General features: G+C 33.3%; 3 protein-coding genes across 3 annotated transcripts; 2 read left to right on the forward strand and 1 right to left on the reverse strand.

Moving 5' to 3' along the window:
- Positions 1-723: 723 nt before the first annotated feature.
- LOC112519810 (xyloglucan endotransglucosylase/hydrolase protein 31-like) lies at positions 724-2,780 on the forward strand. The gene is made up of 3 exons (XM_025128104.1): positions 724-1,107; positions 1,252-1,469; positions 2,269-2,780. The coding sequence occupies exons 1-3, from the start codon at positions 799-801 to the stop codon at positions 2,627-2,629; spliced, it is 888 nt and encodes a 295-aa protein (XP_024983872.1). The 5' UTR covers positions 724-798; the 3' UTR covers positions 2,630-2,780.
- A 2,201-nt stretch (positions 2,781-4,981) lies between these two features.
- On the reverse strand, positions 4,982-6,933 carry LOC112520143 (probable glucuronoxylan glucuronosyltransferase F8H). The gene is made up of 4 exons (XM_025128444.1): positions 6,675-6,933; positions 6,233-6,594; positions 5,905-6,155; positions 4,982-5,831 (listed from the first exon to the last, which is right to left on the reverse strand). Exons 1-4 carry the CDS (start codon positions 6,931-6,933, stop codon positions 5,366-5,368), a joined length of 1,338 nt encoding a protein of 445 aa, XP_024984212.1. The 3' UTR covers positions 4,982-5,365.
- A 4,789-nt stretch (positions 6,934-11,722) lies between these two features.
- LOC112520144 (protein NUCLEAR FUSION DEFECTIVE 4-like) lies at positions 11,723-13,483 on the forward strand. Its single transcript, XM_025128445.1, has one exon. The coding sequence runs from the start codon at positions 11,723-11,725 to the stop codon at positions 13,481-13,483; it is 1,761 nt and encodes a 586-aa protein (XP_024984213.1).
- The last annotated feature ends 8,837 nt before the right edge of the window (positions 13,484-22,320 follow it).

The following is a 22,320-nucleotide window of genomic DNA, read 5'->3' on the forward strand; positions in this document are numbered from 1 at the left end:
AAAAAATACAATAAATAAAATTTAAAGAATGAATAAAATGTAAAAAAGAGACTTATTTGATGTTTTAGAAGAGAAATAAGTTTTATTTTGACATTACATTGGTAAAATATAAGTTTGTTCCACATTGTTCTACCATGTTTCATGAGGTAGGAGTGGAACAGGCCTCTTTCTGTTTGTTCCACATAAAATTCATGACAAACATGGGACAAGGATCCCTGTTTTGTTCTGTCATGTCCCTGAGTGTACCAAACGCACCCTAAAAGAGTCTATTAACATGTTAGTACGAATGTAATAGGATCTCCAAAAAGATTGGGACGAACCTAATGAAAGTAATTGTTGACCAAATCTATCATTTCCTTCATATATGTACTTCTTTTACCACTTTTACAATCAAATGATACGAAATCTTTTTGATGTGTTTCTAGATTATGACATATATAACATTTATTTTGAGCATGCTCGTTTATAAGTATGAATGTATCGTTTAGTTGTTTTCAAAGTGTACAGAAAAACGTCGCCCGCCCTTAATTACGATCCTGCAAATGGATCAAAACACGCATACAATTGTCCCTTACAATAAAGAACCTTAAGGTCGGGATGCCGCTATTTTGGGCAATTTGATAGTCTGTATGGACCCTGTTTGGAGTTTTTAATAATGATCAATGGGTCCTAACTTATCATCTTTCTATTTATAGCATTGTATGTTCCCTTTCTTGTTCTCATATCCTCTCTTTAATTAATTCAATTCCTCTTCTATCTCTTGATTGATCCTACTTCCCTTTAAGCCACCACCTTATAATGGTTATGCCTCTTCTCATTCTAGCTTTCTTCATGCTCATTGGTTCTTCCTCGACCAATGCTCAGTCCAATCCACCTTCGACCGGTTTTTATCCTAGTTCAAAAATTAACACCATACCCTTCAATCAAGCTTATAGAAGCCTCTGGGGATCACAGCACCAGAGGTTTGACCAGAACTCGCTGGTCCTTTGGCTCGATAGCTCTTCAGGAAGTGGGTTCAAGTCGCTTAAATCTTATAAATCTGGATACTTTGGGACCGCAGTGAAGCTCCACCCTGGCTACACCGCTGGAGTTATAACCTCATTTTACGTATGAGCTTTAATAATCTTGAAACTACGTTGTTTGGTTGCATGCATGTGTGCATGCACACACACTTTTCTTTTTTGTGTTGTTTCTACTTTTTGGGTTTTTGATGATTGTTTGATCTTGGTGTTTTGATTTTTTTTGGTATAGCTTTCGAATGCCGAGGATCATCCGGGGAACCATGATGAAGTCGATATCGAGTTTCTGGGAACGACACCTGGGAAACCATACACGCTACAGACGAACGTGTACATTAGAGGGAGTGGTGACGGAAAGATCATCGGACGAGAAGAGAAGATTCACCTGTGGTTCGATCCGACTAAAGATTTTCATAACTATGCTATCCTTTGGAGCACCATTGAGATCATGTAAGTTATTAATTAATTTTGCTCATGTCTTTATTTCGATTCTTTATTTCTTATTTGTGTCCTACTAACCGGCGGACGTCCTCATAAAATACAAACAAGAAACGAATAGCATCATTGTCTTCATCTACAATCGTACATACATATACAATATTTAAGTGATGTCCACATCAAATTATTTATATATATATATATATATATATATATAAAATAATAATAATAATAATAATAATAATAATAATAATAATAATAATAATAATACATTTCTTTTATAAGCTCAATAAATCTTACAAACCAGTTTTTATGTATTGTTTTGTGTGGAAAACAATCTCGAAACATCGAGATAGTTTTTCACACACAAAATAATCATGAATGTTTCATATGAAACAATATTGTATTAACACTGCATTTTTCCAAGTATCGTTTCATATGTGCACAACGAAATAAAACTGATTTATAAGTTTGTACGGTTTATTGAGTTTGTAAATAATTATGTGTGTGTCTATATATGTATGAAAGGGTTGGTTCCAATGTGAACCGTAAATTTGAAAACCTGCGAACCAACTACTCATCTTGATGAAGGTCATATATAGATATTGATGTTGAAAATTATTTATAATAAAAAATACATTATAAAAATTGTATGATATAATTAATAATGAACATACAATATATTTATAATTATCTATGGTTATTCATCATGAAGAATAAAATAAACAGTTGGGTCACAAGTTCTTAAAATATTTACGGTTCCATTAATTTTTCCTCAGACATTTCATGAAAACGAATGGAATAAATGCAGATTCTTTGTAGATGATGTGCCAATTAGAAGATACCCAAGGAAAAGCGATAATACGTTTCCATTAAGGCCAATGTACGTATACGGGTCTATATGGGATGCATCTTCATGGGCTACAGAAAATGGCAGATATAAAGCCGACTATAGGTACCAACCCTTTTATGGTCGGTATAACAATTTCAAGCTAAGCGGTTGTGATGCCAACTCCCCATCTTGGTGCAGACCACCGTCTAGTTCACCGGCTAGGACAGGTGGTCTAAGCCGTCAGCAACTTGCGGCAATGCTTTGGGTTCGAAGGAACTTTAAGGTGTATGACTACTGTAGGGATCCAATGAGAGACCATACTCAAACACCAGAGTGCTGAAAATATGTTTGATTTCAAAGAAAATAGAGGTTTGAGATGTATCTTGATGCTTTATGTGCAAAGAGTAGTTAAGCGTCCAAGCCTTTATTAATATTGAATTTCTGTTTATATTTTGTGTGTATTTTGAGTGAATTATTGTGAGTGCTTGTATTTAATATGATGTTGAGTGCCGTTTGGATTTAAGAAATTATATTGAATATGATTAAAGAATTGATTTTAATTTTTTTTATCAAACCCAAAGTATATTTGATTATTGGAAATGTTGATTACAACAAAATTAGATTTATAGGACACCTTTAATCTCTAAGCGTCTCAATAGACCGTTTTATAGGACTTAAATTATATGATCAAAATATAATGCGTCATATCTAAAGGCGTTGTAATAAGTTTATATGACGTTTTTGGGCATCTTAACAAGTTTTTTTAAGACATTTTTAATATAAAGCGTCGCATTAGCGACTTTATGGAACACTTTTGAGAGAGTGTTCTATAAACTCAATTCTTTATAGGACACTTGTTTTTATAAGACAGTTTTTCAAATAGTGTCCTATAAAATTGTTAATAAGACATTTTATATTAAAAAGTGTCCTAAAAAACTTGTCAAAATGCCCAAAAGTGTCATATAAACTTATTACAACAACTTTAGATGAGACGTTTTATATTTTGATCCTATAAATTAAGTTCTATAAAACAGTCTATTAGACATTTAGAGATTGAGAGCGTCCTATAAACCCAATTTTATTGTAGTGGCTTATGTTGTATACATAATTGTAAAGTTAAGTTTAATTTAAGATTCTTAGTTTTATAATACACCGTTGACTTTTCAATTATTTTAATTAAAAATTGATGAATTTAAAACTAAATTGAAATATAAAATCGTTATTTTATATATGTGAATGAAGTTAATTTTACAGTTTGAAGGATTTTGTTGGTATTCTGATAGTTATATTTTATAAGTCTTAATAAATATCATTAGATTTGCATAAGATATACACGGTTTGGATTTTGTTGGACTCAGGCCATGACTTTTCAATACCATTTTCATGTGCAAATAAACGACTTTTCTCAAGGTCAGGTACAGACTTTAGGTGTAAAAATAGGTTTGGTCAGACTTTTTGAGCTGGGTTTTTCTGTATATTAGCCATAATCATATTTTAAGGCTCGGGCCTAGGGCACAGCCAAGGCACTAGACCCAGACAAGGGGGACTCGTTAGTTGATGAGTGGGCTTCTTGCACTCGTTCAACCAATTTTCTCAAAAGTTGTTTAGTATGAAAGGTGCACCCGAGAAAATTTGAATGGTGCTCTAGGATTTTAGAAAATACAATGAACATTAACTAAAAAACTAAAAAAGTCATTGAAATCAATCAAAAAACAGAAAAGTCTCTAGAATCAACCAAAAAAAGGGAAAAATTTCATTGAAATCAACCAAAAAACATTAAAAAAATATTCGAAGGACTGTTATTTATCTAAGAACACATCGAGTCTTTGATCCACCTTAGAGATACATTTACTCGATAAAAATCTTGGATCCGCCACCAGATCCAGGCCCAGACCGTGGCTTCGGACTCGCACTTTTTTGAGTATATCTGCTATATATTTATCCGCTTTATTAAATACCAATGACATGATAACAACTTGGGAATTACAATATGATTTTGAGGTTTAAGAGTCAAGTTCAAGTTGGTAGGTTGCAATTTCTTTCTGGACCCAATTAAATAGAAGCCCAATAAAAGAAATGGCCATGGCCCATGAATATGATTGCATACAATTTGATAAAATATTTTAGTGTCAATGTTTTTATTAGTTGAACATGGTCTGTTACGTATGCATATGCTAACAATCACAAATGACCTAAAATCTTCGGTTATGAACCAGTTTTTGTTGCCATTTGAGTTACGGTTACTATTCATACATGAATTCATTTCATAAATCGGTGATGTTCGCTTATGAACGTTACCATATATATGTTCATTTGAATCAGTTTTGCGGATATCAGAGATGCAGATGAATGTCTGTGTTACCTTCATTCCTAGCCACAAATGGTCCTTTTATAGTCCCCTTTGCTATCTCCGAAAAGTACCTCAGATGCGACGAGAGATGAGAAGCTATTGGTGATGGCAACAAAATCTCTCTCCACCATCTCCATTGCAATCGATCGATGATGTTGACGAAAGTGCCAACGGAATCTCTCTCCACCATCTCCGCTAAGTATCTCCTTCTAATCGATTGATCATGATTTCTAAACGGGTTAGATATTTGAACCCATTTTTGAAAATTGCCAATTCATTACATTTACATACAATAAAATGATAAATTAAAAAAATGAAATAAAAAAGAAGAAAATTAGTTGGTATAATATCCTGCAACTCAGCAAAGTTCCAACATAACGTACAAAATTTGACGTCCAAATCAAACCAATCAAGTAATGACAAATGTGTCACACCCTTCACAGGGAGGTCCCATCGTGTTAAAATGCGGTCCATTACAGCGTAACCCAACCCAACCCAACCTCACCTCTGCCATCCTTCCATATATTCCATGATATTATCTGTCCACCCGCCCACCTCCACCAATCATCACCCGCCACGTCATAAAAACAACCACATTCCTCATCGCATTTCCATTTCCAAGTAGGGACCCACTGCTAATAATGGTGGCGCCATGTCCAGCTGTAATCCAACATCTTTTCCACGTTGGCTTTTTCATTGCGGAAATATCTGCCACGTGTATGGTCCTCACCGGTCGGAAACCCTCAACCTTCGAAGAGACCTACCACACCGCCGAGACAACTCGACAACGATTTGCCACGTAGCATCGCCATTTTCCACGTCATCGTGGAAAAGCAGGGCCCGCCGGACTTTTGGGTCCCACAGGTTTTTCTGAATGGTAGAAAGATTAGTTGCCGCCACGTATTCAAGAATCCCGGCCAACTTCCCGACGTCTTTCTCCTCCACCGTCAGAGATATCTCCGGCCATGGTACGGCGGATTCCAACGGTAGCCGTATTCCGTCAGCTATTATAACCGGCACGCACCCCAACGCCACCGCTTCCACAAGTCGAGGGCTCCATGGTGCCCACCCAAGTGGACACAAACAGAAAACCGACCGTACAATTTCCGACTGGTAACCGGCGAATCGATGCCGTTTCAGATAAAACCTCCGGTCATTCCCGTACTTTCGCAATATCTCCGTCCTTACCCGCCTGAAATAGTGAAACATCAAATTTATATCTCAATTACGAAAGGTTAAAAAGTCGAAGGAATTTATTGTATTACTTGCTGTAAAATCGACCGCTGACATTCTTCGGGTGTACTTCCATTTTGCCTCTAAAGAACACGAAAATATCCCGGCGGCCATTTATCGAGGACTGTGATAGCGTCGCCTGAACTTTTTCCGGCGAGATGTAAGGTGGGATGACAACATGCTCAACGTTTTGACATGGATGCCGGTGTTTAACGCCGAACGTCTGTAATATAATCGAGTTCTTCATGAACTCCGGTATCCCATTAGCGACAGCTCTATCTTCCTATATTATAGATCAGAAATTTAGAGAAACCCATGATGCATTAAGATTAACGAACTTAAATCACATTTGCTCGATACCATGGCATGAAAACAAGCACCGTAATCGTGAGACGCGACGAAGATATGGTCGGAACCATTGCTCCGGTTCCAAAATGGAAGCTCCGAAGAAATGAGGTCAACCGCCGACGATAGAAGAGCACGTGCGTGGCCGATGGCAGGGAAGCCATTAACGGTGCTGAAATTGCAGGAAACGTAAACGGGTACGAAGAAGAAATCAGCTTCCGAGGGGTTAAACGTCCGTACATCGCTGTTCATTAACGCCTTGTGTATGGAGACCTCCGACGCAAATAAATGGTTGCTACATCGATCATTTGACAACCAATCGGCATTGTATTTCGATGGCAATTCGTATATATAAAGCTTCAAATCCTTCAATAAACCTGCAAAACGAATAAAATCAACCCTATGAACATTTCTACATCAAATCGGCGATGGGAAGGAGACGACTCCATTAACGAACCTTGATTTTGAAGGAGAACCACGGCGGCGTTCGATTCCGAGACAGCACGAGAGACGACATTGGATTGCGTGTGAGAAATTATTGTTGTTTTCAACGAATTCGTGTTGGGTTGATGATTGCTGATGAATCTAACTAAGAAGAAGAAAGATATAAACAGCCATAGAAGCCATTTGAAGCTTTTGAACCCATTTCTGTTTCGTGAAAACTTCATCTGGGGAAAAAACCCTTTTCTGTTCTTCATAAGTCTGTACAACTTCATCTGTTTGGTCTTCAAACACAAATAGAGATATCGGGTTCTTCAAATCAGTTGAATGTGGCTGTGGATAGCGATTTAAGAAGAGTGGAGATTAAGAAAAATGAAAGAAGATGATGATGGCGATAGTGATTGTGGGTTTGTTGGACGTTCGATTGTAATTCAATCGAACACAAATTAATCATGAAACCACATCTTGCAATTTAATAATCGATGGAACAAAAGAACAGAGGGTTTGGTCGAGTTGGGTTGTTTTCAAGATCAAGAATAACAATAAAATAATGAATGGATGTTCGTCTTGTTGCAGGTCAGGTTTTAGAGCGAGTTACAAAATTCAAAACCCTAGAGAGAGAAAGTAGGAAATGAAATGACGGAAACACCCTTGATGTCAGATGCTTTAATTGTGCATTGATGGGTTGTACATAGTGGTGTAAAAGGTCAAAAAAATAGTGGGTAAAATGGGAATAAAGAAAGATCATATGGGAATTGAAAATCTGAAGAAAGTGGTGTCTGAAAAGGGATGATACCTTAAAAACAGTGGTTCATATCCAGCTGGTTTCAGAATGCATGTTTAAAATTTAAATATGTGAATTTAAAATCTTTAAAAAAAATATCAATTTTTTAATTAGTTATTTTAAAAAATAATTTTATATTTTTTACTTCATAATCAGTTTAATGATGCATTGCAAACATAAAAATTAAGTATTCATGTTTATATTTTTAATCTTGAGAATCGGTGCATTATATGTTATTTTATATGATTTTTTTTATTTTTGGCTTGAATTCAGTGTATTAATTAACATATATTTGTTTCACAATGTGAACAATTTTTATATGTTTGTGAAATAAATATATATTGATTGACTGCCTCCATCATATGGTTGCTAGCAAATACCATTATTTTTGGTTTTGGCTCTTCCAAATCATTCCCGCAGGAGATCCGGACCTTTTTTTTCTGATCGTTCGATAAAAAGATTCATTATCTTCATAAAAAAATAGGACGCTATCAATATATTTTTTCTAACACAAAATCTTACTAATGGTAGTTGATATAATTGAATTTTTATCATACAACTATTTATTTAGAACGCTAATTAATCATTAATTATTTATTATATTACTTTATGATATTGAAATTAATCATTTTAAAATCAAAGAATTGGAAATTTTAAGAATAAAACTTAGGTTCACTTAATATTAAAAGCAATCATTTAAAAAAAAGGTAACGTTAGTTCGATATTCGACAAGCATCAATAATTCCAAAACGGATAAAATAAATGCATGTGCTTCGTCATAAATTCATGCATAAATTTAGTAGACTTTTTTTTTTGTTATATTCTATTTTATGGCTTAAAGAAATGGTAAATGAATAATAATAAACAGGTATTTGAGATGACCATCATGGTTTGTAAAAATGTTATTTTTTAATAAAAAAATGTAATTTTACTTAATTAGATTGGATTTTATTATTGGTTCCTATTGTTTTTTAATTGGGTAAATAACAAAAAATCAAAAAAAAAATCACAAAGATGACCCTTGTTTGACGAAATTTTTTAATGATCGTTAGAGAGATGAACCAAATCCATGAGTTTTGTAAACTATGATGGCTATATTGTGATTATTAAGGGTGTCAATTTTGTACTAAGACAAACCAACCAATATTTGTATCAATCTTACTAATTTAATTGGTACCAACTACACGATCCGTCGTCGCTCCTCTATGTTTGCTTGTATCAGACTACTAGTGAATGTTTTTATTAAGTTATTTTAATGTTTGTGTAGGTAGAGATAAGTCGTACAAAATATATATATATATATATATATATATGGGAACGATCAAATGCAAATCACTCAATTTGTACAAACCGTGCAAACTTCATTCAACCAATCATAATTTTTCATTTTGTTCATTTTTTTGTAATTATGAAAGGTTGATTAATCATTTTTATTGTAGAAGGTGTTAATCATAGATATTATCATCTTTATTATTTTAATTTTAGAGAAATACATGAAACAGTTTCATTAATTTTAGAGAAATACATGAAACAGTTTCATTAAGTATTATATGAAATAATTTCACAACCATATATGAAACAACTTCATCAAAAAAGTATTATATGAAACAATTTCACAAGATTAAACAATTTCATGAAAAAATTTCATAAGATTAAGCAATGAAATCGACGGATGAAGGTGGTTTGCACGGTTTACACAAATGAGGGTGGTTTTCATTTGATCACTCCTCTCTCTCTCTCTCTCTCTCTCTCTATATATATATATATATATATATATATATATATATATATGCAAATGTTATTTGAATGCTTAGAGGCGTTTGGTTTGCAGGATGATTTCTGAATGAATGAAATATGTTAAAGAAATTAGAATCAGGAAGGAAGTGAAATAAAATGTTATCAGGTTTAACCAAGTGTTTGGTTGGCATAAATGATATGTAATTTGTCTAATGAATTGAAATCTGTCTGTTTGGTTTGCAACATAATTGAAATGGAATGATGAAAAAAGACAAAAATACCCTTTCTTTGATATTTTTTTTAAATTATTTTATTTTTTATTATTAAAATAACAATAAAACTAACATTTTAATGAGGTAGGTTGGAAGCATTGTTCAATTAATCATAATGCAAGCAGTAGATGGAATGGAAGCAGTGTTCGATTAAATCAAAAATCGAAGCAGTCTTCGATAGGTTGTAACAGAAATCGAAGTAGGTTCGTAACAGAAATCGTCATAGGTTTGTGGCAGTAGATAGAATGGAAGTAGTGTTCGATTAAATCAGAAATCGAAACATTCAGGTTCGTAACAGAAATCGAAGCAGTCTTTGATGGGTTGTAACATAAATTGTAACAGGTTCATAGTAGTAGATAGAATGGAAGCAGTGTCCGATTAAATCAGAAATCGAAGCAGTTAGGTTCGTAACATAAATTGAAGCAGTCTTTGATATGTTGTAACATAAATCGAAGCAGGTACGTAACAAAAATCGTAATAGATTCATAGCAGTAGATAGAATGGAAGCAATAATAGTTCATTGATAGGAAGCGACTGGAGTAACAGGTAGCAGTAACAGAAAGTAGTAACAGGTTTGAGAAATTGACCTGCAGTATTCGATCGAGAAGATGAAAGTGGTGTTCAATCGAGAAGATGACAACGTTCTTTTATAGGAAACGATTGGAGTAACTATAAAAGTCTGATGAAGGTATTTTTGTCATTTACACAATTTTAGATGAAATGAATTTTAATTTCATCACTTTCATGAAGGAATGGTTAAATCCTCAGATGGTGGAATCATTGGAATTCAATACCATTTCATGGGTAACCAAACGCTTTTGGTCGACGGAATTGACCATTACAATTCCATCATATTCCGACGCCCCATTAATGTCTTCAAGTTTTATGATCTTGGTAACTGTACCAATATGTACCAACAGAAAAAATTGGTACCAATTTAATTGGTTGATACATGATAATTATTTTACGTATCAATTATAATTTCTAAAGTACATAAAAAAATATTATTTTTGACAAACATAAGGTTAATTTATGATTTAAAAATTTGATGAAAACAAGTTCAAGTAATATAAATAACTTGTAACATGCTATAATCCCATGTTATAAAGTCAAGTTTTAAACAGAAAAAACACATTTAATGTGATTTTTATTCAATTTCGTCTTTTGAAGCATAAATACAACAAAAATTCATTATTCAAAACCATTCATTGAATATTGTAGAAACGACATTTATACAAATTATTCATCATTTTCTGAACAACTTTATCATGATTTCTAAATCATTTTTTTTATTAATATAGATATCCAATCCGTTATTTAAGTCGACTAATTTTAGGGTGACCACCAGCTTTGCGGGTAGCCCGGAGTCACCACATTTGAACCTCCATGACCACAAGAAGGTTTTTATTGCTCCTTGGATTCTACCTGAGACCTCCAGACATTTTTAACTTTTGAAGCTCAAAGCCTCAAACATAAACCAATCAGGTATCATCCTAAACCGTTTTGAGTTTTTGTCAATACAAATATAAATATATATATATATATATATATATATATATATATTGTTGTAATAATTTTAGAGTGCATGCACTCACTTTTTTATTTGATTAATCTCTAACATAAAGAATATGATTTTAAACCAAAAGGGTGATGCCTAATTGGTTTGAGTTTGACTCTAAAGATCAAAAGTATCTAGAGGTCCCAGGTTCAAATCCAAGGAGGAATAAAAATCCCCTTGTGGCCATGGAAGTTCAAATGCGGTGACTCTGGACTATCTGCAAAGCAAGTGGTCGCTCTGAGATTAGTCGGCTTGCATAACGGGTTAGATATAAAAAAAAAGAATATGATTTTATATATTTAAAACATATGTAAATGTGAGGACATATTAAGTCCCATACTGCTCCTAAAAGAGACCTTCGAGATAAAATAGAGGTTTCAACATATATTCAGGAGAAATAGTCTAAATATAGTTAATGTAAGAGTTTAACACGCTTTCTCGACGAAGGTTAGACAAACACATATCGTTTCTTCTTTTAAAAGGGCTAGACGAAGGTAGGTATATTGCAACAAAAACAATTTAGAAAAAAACAACCTTATTTTTTTGTCCCCATCATTTTATATATATATATATATATATATATATATATTTTGGTTTAATTTGTTTTGAATATTTTAATTTCAATGCCTGCAGCATAAAATAGTTGCAAATATTTTGTTGCCATCTATTAAGACTACGTATTTTTTTTAAACAAAATAAACACAACATGAAATATGAATGACCCACCATTAATGTCCAAATCAACCACCGCCATTCTCCGCCGCGACGGCGGAGGTCAAGAAAGTCAGACTTACCGGTTAGCCATCCAAGTCATCCAAGGGCGGTGGTTCTCACTTTTTGCTTCTTTTCTGATCATGGCCGGCGCCGGTGCAACCTACCTCTTCGGCATCTACTCCAAAGACATCAAAACAACCCTTGCCTATGATCAAACCACCCTCAATCTCATCGGATTTTTCAAAGACTTAGGTGCCAATATCGGCGTTATTTCCGGCCTTATCGCCGAAGTCACCCCAACATGGTGTCTCCTTCTCATCGGTGCCGCCGTAAACTTCACCGGATACTTCATGATGTGGCTCGCCGTCACTCACCGTATCCCGGAGCCACGTGTCTGGCAAATGTGCATGTATATGTGCATCGCCGCCAACGCACAGAACTTCGAAAACACCGGCGTTCTCGTGACCACCGTCAGAAACTTCCCGGAAAATAGAGGGGTGGTGTTGGGTCTGTTAAAAGGCTTCACCGGATTAAGTGGAGCCATTATGGCTCAAATTTACTTGGCCGTCTACGGTGACGACTCAAAAGCTCTTATCCTCCTTATTGCATGGCTTCCGGCCGCCGTATCGGTGGTTTTCGTTTACACCATTAGAGAGATAAACGGTGTAAAACAATCCAATGAAAACGAAATTAGGGTTTTCTACCATTTCTTGATTGTGTCCATTGTTCTAGCTTTGTTCATCATGGCCATGACCATAGCTCAAAAGCTGGTGGCTTTTTCACCGGTGGCATACGCCGGCAGCTCCTCTGTCATCTGTTTTCTACTTTTTGCACCCCTCTTTATCTCGATCAAACAAGAACTAGAGTTCTTAAAGAAAACCAACCAAGAATCAAGTAGGGTTTCTGAAGTTGAAATAGAGAATTTGGATCATGATGATCATGAACCATCATTGAATTCGAACTTCAAATCAGAACGAAAACTGTCTTTTTTTGAAAACGTCTTCTTGAAAAAACCCGAAAGAGGCGACGATTTCTCGATCTTACAAGCGCTCTTAAGCACCGATATGGCAATTCTTTACGTAGCGACATTTTGTGGGCTCGGAACGAGCTTCACCGCGGTCGATAATCTTGGTCAGATCGGAGAATCGTTAGGGTACCCAAGAAAATCGATTAGCACGATCGTGTCACTTCTAAGTATTTGGAATTATTTCGGCCGGATCTTCGCGGGTTTTGTATCCGAACATCTTCTAATCAAGTTCAAATTCCCTCGGCCTCTTATGATGACACTCGTGCTGCTTCTTTCTTGCATCGGTCACCTCCTCATCGCGTTTCCTTTCACGGGGTCCGTTTATATTGCGTCTATAATCATCGGGTTCTCATTCGGTGCGCAACTCCCACTACTTTTCGCCATTGTTTCAGAGCTATTCGGGCTAAAACACTTCAGCACGTTGTTCAATTGTGCGCAATTAGGAAGCCCGGTTGGATCTTATGTTTTGAACGTTAGAGTCACTGGCCCGATGTACGATAGAGAGGCGTTGAAGGTGTTGGAAAGCAGCGGGTTGGGTCGATCAGCGGTGAAAGAGTTGGTTTGCATTGGCAAGCAATGTTATAGGCAATCATTTATGGTGTTGGCTGGTGTTTGTTGCTTTGGAGCCTTGGCTACACTTGTGTTGGTGGCGAGAACAAGAGAGTTCTACAATGGTGATATTTATAGCAAGTTCAAAGAGCCAAAAGGGGTGGCCAAGACCCAACACTTGTAAGTTGTAACCGTGGGTCTCGAAATCAAATTGTGCACGTAGTATCTACACAAATATTATTACAACAGTTAACAGTGTGACAAACAGTCAGTCCAATAACACTCGAGGGACTTGATCATTTGTTGTAACCATGCAATATAGTTTTTTCCTCTATGTTATAGTATTTGTCTAAACACCCGATATGGATGTTGTGAAATATATAGAAAATTGTATTAAAATGGAACCAATTTTCACCTTATTTATATTTTAGAAAACCAACTTTAAAAGTTATGATTTGGAGTCTACACCAAATTTTACATGTATTTAGGGTTTCGGTTAACATGACGACCTGTCGGTGATGATGTGGCTTCAAGGAAATGCCACCTAATATGCCACGTCATTTTTAAAATTCAAATATAAATCTAAGGGAAAAGTACAATAAAAACCAATGAACTTTCTTGTTTGGAATGATTAAGTTCTTGAACTTTTTTTTGGAACAAATAAGTCCTTGGACTTTTCAAAACATGTTAAATAAGTCCTTGAACATTCCAAAATATGTTAAATAAGTCATTGGACAATTTTTGGAACAAATAAGTCCTTGGACATTCCAAAAAATGTTAAATAAGTCCTTGGACAATTTTTGGAACAAATAAGTCCTTGAACATTTCAAAAAATGTTAAATAAGTCCTTGGACAATTTTTGGAACAAATAAGTCCTTGAACAATCCAAGACATGTTAAATAACTTTTTGAAAAAAATAAAGTGGTAAAATAATGAAAAAAATCGGGAAAAAAACTCAATGAACATTCATATTTTGAACGATTAAGCCCCTAAATATTTTTTGAACCAAAAAGTATTTAGATCTATAAAATTAAACAAATATAACAAAAAAGTACTTACATTTACAAAAAAATAATTACCATTTTAACTAGTTGTACAAGTCATAAGAATGTATCCAACATGTTCTATAAAAGTTCAAGAAGTTATTTAACATGTTTTGGATTGTTCAAGGACTTATTTGTTTCAAAAATTGTTCAATGACTTATTTAACATTTTTTGGAATGTCTAAGGATTTATTTAACATATTTTAGAATGTCCAAGGACTTATTTGTGCCAAAAAATTGTCCAATGACTTATTTAACATGTTTTGGAAAGTTCAAAGACTTATTTRTTCCAAAAAAAAGTTCAAGGACTTAATCATTCCAAACAAGAAAGTTCAAAGACTTATTTGTTCCAAAAAAAAGTTCAAGGACTTAATCATTCCAAACAAGAAAGTTCACTTTTCCCTTAATCTAAAACATAATGGGGCGTTATATATACAAGCTATGAAAAGCATATAAAAAGCGCAAAACAAATCCTAATTCATCTCGTCGACGCCAGCTTCTCCAATGTACCCTTCTTCTCCGGCGACACTACTGTCATCTCCGACGACCCCTCACCCCTTTCCATCCCTCCTAGTCTCCGTTTGTTAATGCAATCAAAGTCCATCAAAGCCTTTGTTACCATATTCATCTCCGTCTCCGTTTTGTTAGTTTTCCTCTCTCCACCCTCCTCCTTCAAAACCCACTTTACCCAATCGGCATCGTCTTACTCAGTGGACGCCCGACGTTGTACGGAACTCCACCTTGACCTGCGTCCTCGACCGTCCTTTCAGTCAATGGTGTGTCATCACCGCTGACCCTGCCGTCGTCCAGCACATCCTCAAGACGAATTTTTCAGTATACCAAAATCGAGATATTTTCTGATCAAGCCTGTTCGATGTGCTCGGAAATGGAATCTTTAATGTCGATGGGATGATTCGAAGTTCCAAAAACAGCTTCCAGCCATGAATTTGATACAAAGTCGTTTCGGCATTTCATCGAGCATTTGGTGGACGCCGAGCTTAACGACACGTCTCCTTCCTATCTTGGCTGCAGCCGCTGCTAACGATTTTGTTCTTGATTTCCAAGATATTCTTCAAATATTTGCATTTGATAACCTTTACATAATTCCTTTTGGGTATGATCCTGCTTATTTAACCCCTTCTTTGCCAAAAGCTAAATTTGAATCCGTTTGGTTTCACCACTGCAAAATGATAACGTTTAAAGTTGGTTCTATAAAACATAAATAAGAGGTGAAAGTTGTTTTCATTTTGATAAGAATTTTCTAAAAAAATATATAAAATACAAATTAAAAGATTGTTGTTGAAAATGAATGCAATATTTATCTATATACTATATTATAAAGCATTTAATAAAAAATCTTAAAAACTATTTTTTTATGTATGAAATATTATTTATTGATGTATATTATTTATAATTTAACATTACAACTAATTTTACGTAACTACAACTTATTAAAGCTCTATTTTTAAATTTGTGTAACTAACTGTTAATAAGCATAATCAAATACAGGATAAACATCCATTTTAAATATAAAAAATCTAAAAATTAAGATAATCATTGACTTCTAATAAAATGCTTAATTATTATTTTTATAAAAAATTATATTTTCAAATCAAAAATAAATTATTTTATTATTTTAAATTAAATTATAATAAAAGTAAATTAAAAAAGTTACACAAAAAATGAGAACTATTAAATAGTTACTTTGATACTATTAGTGATTTATTTTTTTACAAATTTTTATGTTATTTTCAAATTTATATTTTAATTCAAAAATAAAAATATTACCGATTTCTCAAAACCACATAAAATCGTATTATATTGATAAAGACAAAAAATAAAAATTAAACATTAAAATCGAGATTTATCTCGCTTTATTGCACGAATACCCATATAGTTATTTTTAAAATAGCACTTTATTGGGCCTTGAGGGAAAAAATATGACAAAAGCTGTATAGGCCTAAACAGAGAGAAAATTAGACGGCCCAAAAGAGATGGTTAAATTGGGCCTGAAATGTGGCCAATTGGACCGTTTATGGTCCAACGCTGCAAAATCAGTTATACATTTTACGGAAGAGTAAACTACAAATCTGGTCCCGTAGTTTATCGAAAATGACACTTTTCATTTTTACATCTTCAAAATCACAAAGTGGTCATTATTATAACACCGCTAAAAATATGAGTAATTTTAAATAGCTAATTACAAAGGAAAATAACATTGACCATGTATAAATTCGCCCATGAAATGGACTAAGAGCGTTTACATCAAGTAAATGGATAATAATTAGCAACCTACTAACATAAATCAATCTAAAGTTTAGATCACAGACGAATGTCACTATCATCACCAACACAATCCTGTCTAGTCATAACACCAAAACATCAAAAGCTATCGGACCCAAAAAGTGTCTGACTGGCATCCAACACTTCGTTCAAGCCATCGGAGCCCCACTGCCTAGAGATCCTGATATACATGTTATTTAAAAAAATATATATTAAGCTTTACGTCTAGTGAGTTTCAAACAGTTTATGAATAAAGCAAGTTAGCATGAGTTGGAATTATAAACTTGATCAAACCCAATAACCCACATATTTTATTGAAAGACTATAAAGTCCAAAACTCATCTTATGAAAAGGGAGGAGACCCTTCATGGATAGTGGTGGAACTCAAAAGTAGACCACATCCCCATGTTATAAAGCTTACTACGGATCAACGACCATTGACTACAACCAATCGTTATCTACTCAAGGCCTGTGATGATCCTGATTATACTCATTCACTAGAAATTACACCATATGGATGATGGCCGATATCCAACTCCAAGAGCCCGTACCATAATGCCCACCATGACCCAATGCCTATCTCTCTTACAAAACAGACAAAACCATCTCATATCAAATACAAACCGACTACTATGTCTATAGATCCATTGCATATCAGTCTAATACTTATCACAACTTTGAAGTGACCAACTATAATCAAACATATAGTTTTCATCATACTAAATGCCATCATCGATATTTAATTTCCAAAAGATCAAAGGGCCCATATCCCATAACTTTCAACAAGATATTTTCCCTTTTCCCGAATCAAGTATCAAAATCTTCATTTTTCCAAACGAGTTCACAAACCGAAGGATGACTTTGATTCACAAGTAACAATACTTCTCTTTTCCCAAAATACGATGATGTTACATAAAACTCTTCTAAGGATGTGATACCAAATATAATCCTAAATCATAAGATTCAAGTATCCAACTAAGATATGTTTACCAATATCACACTTTTACATATTCTAAACGACCAAACATTTACTTGTAAAAATAAGGAAAAATCCCCCAAATTTACCACGATACTCAAAATTGGTCAAAATCGATAAATATATAAAACATATCAAGGAGGGTGTTTTAGGATAATAAAATATAACATTTGACTTGTATAAAAAGTTTAGAAAATCTTAGAATGAACTCAAAATGCTTGGTTTTCGTAAAAACCTAGAAACTAAGAAAACACTGAGAGAAGAGATGAGATCTGGAAGCTCCAATAACACAAGATTTGAATACTTGCACTTAATACTCTTTAATGTCTTCAAACAACCACTAAAAGCTATAGGTTTAATATAAACGAGAGGGGTTGGAGAGAAATGGAAGAGAAAAAAGATAAGTGAGAAAATTGAGTGAAAATCTCCCAAAACAGCCCTTATAACGCGTCAGATATCTTCTCGTGACTTCAGTTTGCGATGCAAGTCGTGTGCGTCCAAGACCAAACCACTCGGTGATTTGAGCGATGTACCCTGTGACTTTTGCCCGCGTGCTAGGTCGAGTAACTTTCTGTGTCCAAGTTGAGAGTGCCCAGAGCCCCATGAGACCTTAGCCGCGACTTGAGGTCGAGCACCAGGTTGTCATGCCACTTTGCTGTTTTCGCATGATTTCGGCCCTTTTCCCATGTTTCAAGCCCAACAAACTCCTACATACTTAATTATTATACAGGCTTAATAAACCAAATGTTAAAGTCAAAAACTCAAGGTAAAACTCATATTAATATTATCAAGGATTTCTCGGGTGTTACAATTATTAGGCACGTGAATTGGCTCCGACCCGTCGGGGAACCCGGTCCACTAGCCCCAATAAGGGACGGGATTCCCCGTTAAACCAGGTCTTGGGGACAGGGACGAGGATCCCTGTTTGGCTCAAACCGGGGATGGGTATCGCACTCCCCGCCCCACCTTCCCCCGTACCCGTACATATATTAATTAATAAATTATATTATATATTATTTATTTCTATTAAATTGGTAAATGTTAATTTATGTTTTAATATATTTTGAATATTACTAGATGTGGTTTCGAATATTATTCGTTAGGTTTTGATACATGTGACATTAATTTTTTTAAATTAAATTTAATTCTTTTTGATTGTCGATATCTTAATTATTATATGATGATGTATATTTTTTGTATTTAACTAAATTCTTTTTAATTTTAGATATATTAATTTTTTTAAAATTTAAACATGTATGATATCTCATGCATTTGATTTAATTTAAAAAAACTTAAATAAACAAAAAAAAAAGGAGAATTTGTTTCGCGGTCAGGGATTCCTGAATGAGTTTAGGTCCAGAAATGGTCAAAATAGGGACCAATTTTACTTCCCATCAAAGACCGCTCAGTTTCTACCGCTCCAAAGTCCAATCAACCTGCTCCATATCAATATCATACCATATTTTTCAATTACACCATATTTCATAATTCACATTATTAATAATATAAGAGTATTCGTGCAATACAACGAGATATATATTGATTTTAATATTTTATTTCTTCTTTATCTCAGTCGATATTATAATATAATGTGATTTTGAAAAAAGCGATGATGTTTTTTATTTTTAAATAAAATATAAATTTAAAGATATCATAAAAATTTGACAAAAATATATCGATATTAGTATTAGATTAACTATTTAGAATTCTTATTTTTTGTGTAATTTTTTAATTCAAAATTATAATTTGATTTAGATTCAATAACGAAGTAATTTGTATTTGGTTTAATAATATAATTTTCTTATAAAGATAATAATTAATTATTTTGTTAGAACTCGAAAATTATCCTAATTATATTCTAGATTTTTTATATTTTAAAATGAGATGTTTATCTTTTATTTGATTATGTTTATCCGCAATTAGTTACACGAATTCAAACATGCAGTTTTAATAAGATGTATTTATGCATAATTTACTTGTAATCTTGAATTTTAAGTAATATGTAATTCATACATAATAAATGGTTTTTAACAGTTTTTGTCAAATGATTTATAATATAATATAGATATTGCTATAAATTATTTATTTTATATTTAATAAGTTATATTAATTAAAAAAATGTGATTGAAAAGGTTAAAATGAAGAATAAAAGTGAAATGGCAAAAGAGGGGTCAATACCAACCCTTTGGTTGAAAAGTTCTAAAAAAAAGTGTTTTACTCCAATTATGATAATCTCTGTAAACACTTTTGCCAAAATAGTAAAAAAAAACCATCTTCCGACTTCGAAGATAATTCAACGAATGTTCCGTTTCGCGTAATGTTTCGGTAAAAAAATCCGCACACTCGACCGTCGAGAATATCATCCACGGCCGTAACATCAATGATCAAAATTCGCACGACTAAAGATTTACCTGCCTATGATTGTGGTTATCTACGATCACAGGATCCATCTCCACAGATTAGACGAATGAGATGATTTTAACTAATAGATAATTAAAAAATAAATCGTGGCGGTGCAATATCATTGTGGTACACGACTTCTCGTACCACCTACCAACCAATTAGATTGGTATCAACTAAACTGATAACAGTCTAAATTGATACCATTAGAACGAAAATTGATCAGTTTGTCTTGATACAAAATTAAGAGCAATACTGGTTTCAGTAGATGTTGATAACTACTTTTGCTTCTTAAAAGTGTAGAGACTTCTTATTTGTTGGGAAAGGGAAGACCTCACATGGTCTCATCATTAGACCATGAAACCTTTTTTAACCGTCACCAATTATTTATGTTTAACCACATATATTATTTTACTTATAAGCGAAAGCTTAAATAGGAACGTTATAAAAGATCGAAAATATATTCATATATGAATCATAAATAAACCTCTACAAAATTCATTTGAAAGATTTATATGTGAATTTTGTTATTGATTATTCACATATAAATATGTATATATAAATCCATATTTTTTTTTATCAGTGATTCACATATAAATAATCTATTCGTATTTTTTTTAACTTTAATGTTTTTCTTTCTATATTATATGAACGACAAAATAGAGGTGGAGTGAGACATTAAGAAGCTTTGTTTTTATTGATGAAATATTTGTTGTGAAGCCTATTTATTTCTAAATTGATGGACACATTTGGCCTTTTCTAATCACATGTAAAAATTAAGGCCAAATTGGCTTAAGGCTATTACAAAGACGAGTCGGGGTTGGTTTTATTTGGATCTCACGGTTTTATTAGCAATCTTAAATCAATCAATCAATCAAACACGGCAAGTTTCAGACTAAAGGGCTGATTATTTGCGGTTTAATTAGGCTTATTAGTCTATCTGGCTTATTCGCATAGCTCATTTGGGTCGTTTACTTACGACTTATTCGCATAGAACATGGCTTAATCGCACAGATAGAAATGTGTGTTGTCCCCGTTCAGCCACAAAAATGACATATATATCCCTTATTTAAAGTATCACCTTCTTCCCAAATGATACACCAATCATCAAGCTCTTTATGATTTTTTGTGTTGATGTTCAAATAATTAATATTGGGAGGTAAATCGGTCATTTATATTATTCAGACTGTTGGTTCAAATAAAAAAAAATAAACAAAAACATCCATTTATCCGGACAGACAAATTTATCTATACATGACTTAATAAAAAAAATTTGTAAGCAATCCCCAAGTCTAGATATTTTTTTTATTTTTCTGAAGTTGAATTCCAATCTACAAAAAGTTCAAAGTATGGAGTGTTTCCGAGCTTTTTTAGTTGTTAAAAAAACATTTGGAAAACACCAGAATTCATACAAAATACTACATTTTACACCAAATTATTAAAACGACGCCACCAAATGAAAAAGATAAAAACATATATCTAGAATTTTACGTTATGGTTTAAGATTGTGTGTCATCGATTGAAATAGATTTATTGTTTCTACTAAACTTTACATCAATTCTTATTGATTTGATGTTTATATATTGGAGATGCCCGTATAATACACGCTATATATGTTAACTTATTATGAACGGGACAAAATCTTTTTGGCATTTTCACATAACCAAATCTTCAAATCACATGTCTCAATATCATACAAATAATACTCGTAATATAATAAAATAAAAATATATAAACAAACCAAATAAATATTGTGACTCAAGATTTGTGTTGTGTGTCACGTTAAGCCTATAAAACGTGGTCTAATGCATGATTTTTATAACACGATATTTGATTTTTCTTCACGTTATTAATATTTTATTTGTCAGTTTTTAATACATATAACCTGATCTAAATTGTTTATTATTAACTCATTGAGTAATAATATAAAATATTTGTTTATATATATATATATATATATATATAATTCTATGTAAATAGATTTTTTGTCGTAAGTCACACGAAATATTGCGGTCTCCACCTGGCTCCTAAGGCTTGAAGTTTAACCTTGCCGCCACGCTACATTTTACAACCTTGCCATTACTACGATTATTATTTAACCAGGATAACAAAACCTTTTGTTTTTTAGAACATCTCCAACAGTTATTCAATTTTAAAGATTTGAGAAAAAATTGCTCCAACAACTGTACATGTTAGAGATCTCTTAAACCACAAAAGAAAACCTCTTTGCATGTGAATGTGACATTTTTTTTCTCCTTTCAAAGGACCACAATGCTTTCACAAGAAAATGTCAAAGAAAAAAAAAGAAGTCTTTCTAAG

This window comes from Cynara cardunculus (assembly GCF_001531365.2).
Source record: "Cynara cardunculus var. scolymus isolate 2C chromosome LG 10, CcrdV1, whole genome shotgun sequence".
NCBI classification, from domain to species: domain Eukaryota; kingdom Viridiplantae; phylum Streptophyta; class Magnoliopsida; order Asterales; family Asteraceae; genus Cynara; species Cynara cardunculus.

Excerpts from the sequence above, each read along its gene's own strand:
- LOC112520143 (XM_025128444.1), bottom strand. The coding sequence starts at position 6,933 with ATGAAGTTGTACAGACTTATGAAGAACAGAAAAGGGTTTTTTCCCCAG. Across the intron at positions 6,595-6,674 it reads GGTTCTCCTTCAAAATCAAG|GTTTATTGAAGGATTTGAAG; the intron begins GTTCGTTAATGG and ends TTCGTTTTGCAG. Across the intron at positions 5,832-5,904 it reads AGCGGTCGATTTTACAGCAA|GCGGGTAAGGACGGAGATAT; the intron begins GTAATACAATAA and ends TCACTATTTCAG.
- LOC112520144 (XM_025128445.1), top strand. The coding sequence starts at position 11,723 with ATGAATGACCCACCATTAATGTCCAAATCAACCACCGCCATTCTCCGC.
- LOC112519810 (XM_025128104.1), top strand. The coding sequence starts at position 799 with ATGGTTATGCCTCTTCTCATTCTAGCTTTCTTCATGCTCATTGGTTCT. Across the intron at positions 1,108-1,251 it reads GAGTTATAACCTCATTTTAC|CTTTCGAATGCCGAGGATCA; the intron begins GTATGAGCTTTA and ends TTTTTGGTATAG. Across the intron at positions 1,470-2,268 it reads TGGAGCACCATTGAGATCAT|ATTCTTTGTAGATGATGTGC; the intron begins GTAAGTTATTAA and ends GAATAAATGCAG.